General features: G+C 38.7%; 1 protein-coding gene across 1 annotated transcript; it reads left to right on the plus strand.

The window, feature by feature from the left end:
- Positions 1 to 2,693: 2,693 nt before the first annotated feature.
- On the plus strand, positions 2,694 to 7,644 carry LOC117289611. The gene is made up of 3 exons (XM_033770813.1): positions 2,694 to 3,182; positions 4,796 to 4,841; positions 6,275 to 7,644. The coding sequence occupies exons 1-3, from the start codon at positions 2,859 to 2,861 to the stop codon at positions 7,156 to 7,158; spliced, it is 1,254 nt and encodes a 417-aa protein (XP_033626704.1). The 5' UTR covers positions 2,694 to 2,858; the 3' UTR covers positions 7,159 to 7,644.
- The last annotated feature ends 1,419 nt before the right edge of the window (positions 7,645 to 9,063 follow it).

A 9,063-nucleotide genomic window follows, 5' to 3' on the forward strand; every position in this document is an offset into this window, starting at 1 on the left:
CCGTCTATTTGAAGATGACGAACTTTGTGATAGCCTTGATTCGTAATGCACTTGCTTTATCACTTTGTAGATGTAGGTCCTTTACATTTCTACGTCTTTTCTTGTTGCCATATGGTAATGTTCCCTTAGCCTGACAGGCCTTCTTCCTTCCCTCTCCACTTGGCTTTGATGACATGGTTGTATTCGGTTGTTCGCAAAGTTTGCAGAATGACGATTATCAAAAATATCTGGCCTTAAATACTTATCCCGTATGTAAATTACGATCCTACGAAGATTTTTAGTAATTGTGAGGGGAATTTTCCGCGGGCGGTATGATATTTAAACAGAGTGTGAAAGATTAAAATAATCCCCGTTATAGTAAAAATAATACATGTAATTTTTAGTATTTCATGCTGTTGTGTTTTCTCGACTTATGTATAACCTGTGTTATTGTTAATGGAACCCCTACGCTTAATCCTATTATGTACTGTTCTTATAGTTGCATCACTCTGAAGTCACTTCATCAATCTGTCCGTTTATATTGTTCTAAATTGGTTAATGTTTTATCAGTACTGTTTGAATCAAGGCCAGTTTTACTTTTCACCCAGTGTGGGCAATAAAGTTCTTATATAGAGTCTATTCTGTCGTAGTTAAAAAACGTAGAGTCAATTTGTGTTTTTGTTTGTCTGTGCGTGTCACCACAAGCTTTGGCTTTTCTGGTTATGCCCCCATTTCCAGTTCTCCTCCAGACTGTTCTTTGTTAGTGTTCTTTACTGTCGGAATGGAAGTAAACATATTGAAATGAAATTACCATGAGTAGGGCCTATACTGTGCTGACACACATTAGAGTAATAAGGGTCAAACCAAATGCACCTAATGATAAAATCCGAAATGGCCTATCGTTACCATGGCAGTCGTTTATTTGCTCATCTTGTTGCTTCTTTTTTAAATAGCACTTGTGTCCTTGAGCAAGACACTTAACCACAAGCGTTAGGCGTAGGGGTTCCATTAATAATAACACAGGTTATACATAAGTCGAGAAAACACAACAGCATGAAATACTAAAAATTACATGTATTATTTTTACTATAACGGGGATTATTTTAATCTTTCACACTCTGTTTAAATATCATATCGCCCGCGGAAAATTCCCCTCACAATTACTAAAAATCTTCGTAGGATCGTAATTTACATACAGGATAAGTATTTAAGGCCATATATTTTTGATAATCGTCATTCTGCAAATTTTGCGAACAACCGAATACAACCATGTCATCAAAGCCAAGTGGAGAGGGACGGAAGAAGGCCTGTCAGGCTAAGGGAACATTACCATATGGCAACAAGAAAAGACGTAGAAATGTAAAGGACCTACATCTACAAAGTGATAAAGCAAGTGCATCACGAATCAAGGCTATCACAAAGTTCATCATCTTCAAATAGACGTTGAATGTGTACGCGTCAAAACCAACCGGTTCTTTTAAGAGCCCCCAACATCTTCCAAAAAGAGAAATAACCAAACTGTCTTAATTTTGTCTACCTATCACTCGATACTATTATATGACTTCAGTTAAACTTCGTGAATTTACTAGGACAACTTTAACTGCATGAATGTTTTAAGACACGTAGGAGTCCTACTGAATGAAAAAAATAATTAACAACTGATGGAATATTTTCTTTTCAAGTAACATCAGAATATTCGATTATAAAGAATCGAATTTACTGTACGCGTTTCATGTAGGTAATCTCAAACTATGGGGTTCGTTTTTTTTTTATTCCAATGATAATTTGTTTTATAAAAACTAAATACAGATATAAGCTCGCATTATATTCGACGTGTAATTGCATAATGGTTTTAAACACTAAAAGTGTAAGTAACATAACATCAAATCAAATATTATTATATTTAATAACTTCAGTTGAACTTAGTGAATTTACTAAGATTACTTTAACTGCATTAATGTTTTAAGACACGTAGGAGTCCTGCTGAAAAAATAAATAAAACATTAACAACTGATGGAATATTTCCTTTTTCAGGTGAGGGTAGAAAATAATAGGTCAATATATAGTTGACTAAGCTGTTAGTTACCTATGATGGGGGGATTATTTTAATCCTGTATACTATAGTTCTGTTTACGTTTAATTTAGGTATGATGAAACTCCATCTTCCTATTGTGTGTCCTCATTAAATATTTCATTCAACCTTCCGTCTTCCTTTGTGTGTCCTCATTAAATATTTAATTCAACCTTCCGTCTTCCTTTGTGTGTCCCCAACATTTTAATCCCTTCTCCTTCCGTCTTCCTTTGTGTGTCCTGATTAAATATTTCATTCAACCTTTCGTCTTCTTTGTGTGTCCCCAAAATCTTAATCCCTTTCCTTTGTGTGTCCCCTAAATTTTAATCCCTTCTCCTTCCGTCTTCCAATGTGTGTCCTCATTAAATATTCCATTCAACCTTTCGTCTTCCTTTGTGTGTCCCCAAAATCTTAATCCCTTTCCTTTGTGTGTCCCCATCAGACGCATCCTTCTACTCAGGCTAAACCTTGCCGCATAGTGATCCAAGGCCCTATATAATGCACAATTAATGAGAGGGACAGATTGCGATCGTTAGCGAAGCTAATTATTATTGACAACACTCTTCGTCTTTTGGATTGGACGACAACATCCAATCGTCACTAGATCCATCAGAGATTTCACAGCGTTGTACGAGGGAGCATGGTGAAAATGAGATTCTTGTCCCACGCGATGTTCTCATGTTTCCTTACTTACATTTTTTGTGAAAACGGTTTTAAAGTTTACTAATAAACGCGACCATTCGAAAGTTGAATGCGATTGAATTTGCTTCTGAACAAACAATATTAAATAAACAATAACCAGTAGAAAATGAAGATGTTTTGCCTCATCATGTTATTGATCATGACCTGCCTTTCCTCCGGTGATGCTAAGCAATGCAAAGACGCAACCATCGCCTCCTCTCGAAGTCTGTACTTCAGTGGCGTGGCCAATCGGATCTTACACGGATATGGATACCGTAACTTGACGGGCATTTCGGCAATCAGCTGTGGCAATTTGTGCATGTCTGATACACGGTGTATGTCTATCAACTACTATGAGCGGGAAAAGCTGTGTGAGCTGAACGGGGCTACAGCGTCGCAACACCCGGGCGCGGTGACTGAGATGACTGGTAGCTACTACGGGTCGGAAGAGGTAAATGTTTCTTTTTAAACTCCTTCTGAAACATTCACTAGATACTTAGAATTTATTGACGAGCAGTGCAATGTGAAGAGCTCATAAATTTGGTTTAATATATTAAGCTGTTTTGTTCCATCATGCAAGAAGTTCATATAAAAGGCTGGTAAAATATCAACTTATCAACTTTATCAACTTATCAAGTTATCAACTTAGTATGACTAGTGATACTAGTCGAAACGTAAACGAAATGTACTGAAGTATTGGCTGTGTTATGTAGACAAATCGTTTGATAAGTTGTTTTGTTTAAATGTGTACGTTACGTCATCCACTCGTCTGTTTGTCCGTTTATCTTGTCCACAGGCTGATTGTTACAAGCCTCGGCTTACCAAATAGGCCTCCATACTGCTCATTTTATTTGACTTTATGATTCTTAAAGGCACTGTACACGTTTGGTAATTGTCAAAATGCAGTGGTCTCACTTGGTGTATCCCATCATAAGCATAAAATAACAAACCTGTGAAAATTTGGGCTCAATCGGTCATCGAAGTTGCGAGAAAATGATGAAAGAAAAAAACACCCTTGTTAGACGAATTTGTGTGCTTTCAGATAGGAATAAAAGACTTCTATAGCTAGAAGTCCTTTATTATTTTAGTGAGCAATTCCCATTGTCTCAAAAACTACGTTACTTCAGAGGGAGTCGTTTCCCCACAACGTTTTATACCATCAACAGCTCTCCAATGCTCGTCACCAAGTTGTTTTGAGTAATTACCAAACGTGTACCTTCCCTTTAAACTACTCTGTTCGCTATTCAATTCAATTGAACTTATATGTATTTCCACAAAACATTTCCACAATATTTCAGAACTACATTGTATATGCGTTCCAATGATGTGTTTTGGACAGTATGGAAATGAATGTCAATTGAATTGGAAATCTCAGTTATCGACAAGATTGTTGAATTATAGGCGCACCATATCGCGCCAATGTGCAAAAAGGCAAAGCGCAGAGCAAGATTTTGACCGGTTTGCATTTTAGTATTATGTAACCCGCTCTGTGAAAAGTGTCTGTGTCAGATGTTGACAATTAAAAAAAAAAGGAGATAGTAATATGCATGGCTGGAAAGAACTCACCAGCAATATTGCGTTGCTGAGTTACTCCCATTTGAAATTAGCCAGTATATCATTTTTTTGTTAAAAACGAATTACAAGCAAAGTGGTGTTTTCTCAACTACCATTTCGCGCAAAAGGATACAAAATTGATGTATTCATAGCTTTATTGCCTAAAAAATAAGTGTTCTAAAGGTTTAACATGCAAATATGAATCTAAAAAACAATAATAAAAAAATCGTTAACGCATTGGGCGACATCTGACTCATTTTCACAGAGTGAGCCACACAGTTAAAAGCAACAACACTGTGATGCTGATAACGGTACATTTTAAGTTTGTGCAACGTTGTTACAATTACATTATTAAATAATCATCATAAATAACCATCAACCTGTTATTTCTGATTTTTTTTTATATTATTAAACAATGTCGCGTTCAAAAGCTGGGTAAACCATCTTGGAGTTAGTGTCTCTATTTTTATTCAAAACAAATTAGGTTTTGATTTGTTTCATTTCTTGCAGCCAATTGTCTTCTGCCAGCTTCATATGAAAGGGGTAGGATCGGGAGGTAGGATAAAAAATCTTTTTGGTTTTATTTTAAAAGTATGTGAAAATATATTTTGTATGTACATTGTACACAAAAAAAAGAACCTGTAACCATAAGTCACGATACAAATTGATCGCAAAATGAGAGCGGGAATTGAAAATAATAGAGTTGTACGCCCCAATTTAAAGGGACACGTTGCCTTGCATCGGGCAAGTTGGTCAATGAAAAGCGTTTGAAATGCTTATGGGCAGAAACGTGTTTCAAAAGTAGAATTTAAGGATCCACACAATCATGCCTCAAAATTGCACCATTTTCCCCATGCGTCGTGAACTAAACACGGCACGCCAATTTGTGGAGTAAGAGTGTTTGACTCTTAAAAATTGCTGTCCGTGTTAGTTGGCAAAGTAAAATGAAAACCACGCAGTTTTAAGACATGTTTGTGTGGATAATTATGTTCCATTTTCAAAAAAAACATCCTTCCAACCATAATGCGCTTAATAAAAAACGGTACAATTTCACAAAGATTAACAATATTATTTGCAAACAAAAGTTTAACTTCAGGGTATACAAGTTACAACTACATGTAGGCCACAAAGACTATAGCAACTAAAGCACTGGTCCTGAATGAGGATGACTGACAGCAAGGTTTGGATACAAGATGTATAAGATTAGATGAGAGATGAGTGTAGATTGGGTAAGGACAGTCAATGGGGTGGGAGAGGGAACAGTAGGGAATTAGGAAAAGAGACAACACAGTTTAAGCTGGCCGGGATTAACAAAAAGTGTACTCAAACGCTTTTCATAGACGAACTCGCCCCGATTCAAGGCAACGTGTCCCTTTAAACAAAAACTCATTCATTTTTATCACACGCGTCATTCGTTTTCGTTTGCAGACGAATGCTCCTTTATTTTGTATCAGTATTCGTCGGTCATAAGGAGTAAGCCTCATTCACTTACTATTACAAATTTTAAGCATGATAAGCTAATTCCAACTAAGCAGACAAAATTGCCTAATACGTAAGCGTTTACTGGTAAGACATAAATTTACAACAATGCTTCTAGCTTGTACGTTGACGGTGGATTTACATTACACGGTTTATAGATAATGGTGGTAGACAGATTCCCTTCAAATCACTGGACACTATTGGTAAATACTCGTCCCAAAATAATTGTCAGCATAGCATAACAACTTCTTGGCGACAAGCACGGGAGAGTGGTTGACAGTATAAAACATTTTTAGAAACCCTGAAGTAACATTACTTTTGCGAAAGAGGTAATTTCTCACTCAAAATATTAATAAAATTCACGCCTGAATCCACACAAAGTGAGAATACTAGTCTTTGACAATTACCAAAGGTGATTTAAAGTGTATTGTATAGGATACATTACGTGTTGCCAATATTAAAAGGAAGTCTGATCACAAACTACAAGTTTATTTGATAATTTATCATCAGATATTCAAAGTCAAACAAACCCTGCATACCCTTACCACTCTATGGCTTCTTCTGGATGCGAGGCAGCCGGCTACCACCTCTGCCAACCGTGGGAGATTCAGCAGGCATTCCAGGCGGGCTACCGGTACGACTCGCCTGACGCTGACACAGGCTTCTGGTACGCCGTGCCCCTAGCTCTGACCACGTTGACTACCAACGGGGCCCTGTATCAAGACCTACCGGCTCCGACTGTCTCAACTGATACTTTCGCGGTCTCTGACCGTAATGGCATGATAGAATCTTGCGTTTCACTACAAGCTCACCTCTGCACCTTGGTCGAGCTGAAAGAGGCATTCTTAAGAGGATATCGTCAACCCTTTGAAAACTTCGGGATGTGGTTCGAGTTGCCCAACACCACCGCTCACATGAAAGTACAAGGTTGTGGATTGCCGACTGCAAGTTGCTACGCTGGTGTTGTGTCTGTATCTACTACCCAAACGGAAGCAACTCGTGTATTTTGCTGTCCGGAATGGAGTGCTGTGGATTCCCTTTCACTCTGCTGCCCCGGGCTGGTGAGCCTTCGAGACCCCATCGTCACCCAAGAGCGGCACGCTAAGGAAGACCGTGCGGGGATGGAGAGTGCCTGCTCTGCTCTAGGGGCTCACATCTGCACCCTAGCCGAGCTGAAAGAGGCTTACTTGAGTGGTTACCGCCAACCGGAGGGTGGTTGGTGGTACTACTCGGTCTCCAACAGAGAAGCTCAACTATTTGCGACTGGGTGTGGATACTACAGTAACGACGAATGCTACGAGGGTATCGTGGCAAACACACCGAGACCCGGTGATACTGCTCGGGTATTCTGTTGCCTTTCGACATCGGCGACATCGCAGATGTGTTCGAAATAATATTTTGACAAAGAAGGTGACAAAGAGGGCGCGTTGCCCTAAATAATAACACGTGACCATATTTCACGAATCTGCTTTAAATAATAGTTTATGCTTAACCAAATGAGGTAACCAGACAAAATAATAGTCACTGGTATTCTGCTCTACTTAAACTGCACCCTGTTTCCCAAAATGACGCCTCAATCTACCCTTTCATATGACGTCACGAGCCTTAAACAGTTCCCTCGGTGATAGACTTGATTCGAGTCCCTTTCTCGTGTGAGAGGCCCGTTAGCATATCGCACCAACTAGCAAACAAGCCGTGTAGCAGTGCACACTCCCTGTCAAAATATAGCTACAGTGGTCTAAGAATTTGTTAGTAGTAGTAGTAGTAGTGGTCCCGAGAATGGAACAGGTTGGGGAATCTAGAGCCTTACAAAACAATATAGTTTTCTGGCGATGGCACGAGATTTGGACTTGAGTCAAGTCTACCTCAGTGAGGACCATAATGGGTGCGTTCGATTAGCTTCCCCGGGTCGACCCCGGTGTGTGGCGGCGTTTTTTCCCAGGACGAACGTGGGTAATTGTCTGCACACGTTCGTCCTGGGAAAAAAACCGCCACACACCGGGGTCGACCCGGGGAAGCTAATCGAACGCACCCATAATTAAGACCCATCATTGGCCGAGAGTATTGCGCAGCGCGTAGTACCACGCGTACATTGCCATTTCGCCAGAAGACGATCAGATACTGATCGAAACGTCGAGTTGAAACCAACGGTTCAGAACCACCCCACCTCATTAGAGATAATCATTACATGGTGTTACCGCAAACCTTTCTATATCGTATTTCCGCCATGCAAAGTTTCAAATCCTACTTAACATTGCCATTGTTTCATACCAAAGACGGTGGCAAATGATGGGGGTCTATAAAAGTGCAGTTCGATGTTTACACGTAATATTAGTGGACCTTTTTTTCTGGAGCGCATATGGTGCAAACTTATCAATTTGCTTGAAAGGAAGTAACATTTCAAAGCTGAAACTGCCAATTGAGGCAGTGAATATGCAACATCATGCTACACAGAAATTTGAAAAACGTTTGGGAACACTTACTTACATGGCTATTTCGATTGCACAGTGATAAATAATTTGTTAAAATTGAGAAGGATATATTGATCTCTGAAAGATTTGTACTAGTTTAAAAAGTTCAAGTATTTTCTCGATGTTGTCAGTAGTTAAAATCAAGTTGCAATAATAAATTGGGTTATTAAAGTGGTTTTTCCCCAAGTGGAAAGGGTTTTTGTTTTTTTCATTTAATGAAAGATAACATTCAAATGTTATCTATATCTTGTTACACTTCATGCTATCTTTACAAGTTTCGAATTCTATTCACGAACTTACACTTTCTCGTCCATTTCCCGTAATAAAGAAACACAAAGAGACACTGTGAGGTTTGCTTTTATCGTGTTTTTGTTTGATGTCCATCTAGCATGGTAACCACAATTTATAATCTTTATATGTGGGAAGTTATGGCATTGAATCGCGCTCCAAGTAATGAATAACTAAAATAATGTTTTTATTTGATATCACGGGCTTTTACAGTATATAAACTTCAATTACTCAAAATTGATATTGTAGAAAGCATAACAACGAAGATTGTATAACGCCTAACATAATTGCCAAAGGCCTTGCCAGTCAGCCGATCTACTCAGTCCCAAACCATCATTAAAATTAATATGCCATGCTTTGGCCTTTTAGCTTAATACTCATTATTAACTTATTGCAGACACGAAGTTGTAGACGAGGATCGTTGATGGAAAACGTAAATATTACTAACACGACCTTAAAGGGACACGTTGCCTTGGATCGGTCGAGTTGGTTTATGAAAATTGCGTTTGTAACCGTTTGTTATGAAATGCATATTATGGT

The sequence above is a fragment of the Asterias rubens genome, chromosome 4 (genome assembly GCF_902459465.1).
Source record: "Asterias rubens chromosome 4, eAstRub1.3, whole genome shotgun sequence".
Classification (NCBI taxonomy): domain Eukaryota; kingdom Metazoa; phylum Echinodermata; class Asteroidea; order Forcipulatida; family Asteriidae; genus Asterias; species Asterias rubens.

What these genes read in the sequence shown, in the direction of transcription:
- LOC117289611 (XM_033770813.1), top strand. Translation starts at nt 2,859, where the DNA reads ATGAAGATGTTTTGCCTCATCATGTTATTGATCATGACCTGCCTTTCC. An exon ending in GCTACTACGGGTCGGAAGAG is followed by an intron (nt 3,183 to 4,795) that starts GTAAATGTTTCT and finishes CATTTCTTGCAG; the next exon opens with CCAATTGTCTTCTGCCAGCT. An exon ending in GAAAGGGGTAGGATCGGGAG is followed by an intron (nt 4,842 to 6,274) that starts GTAGGATAAAAA and finishes ATTTATCATCAG; the next exon opens with ATATTCAAAGTCAAACAAAC.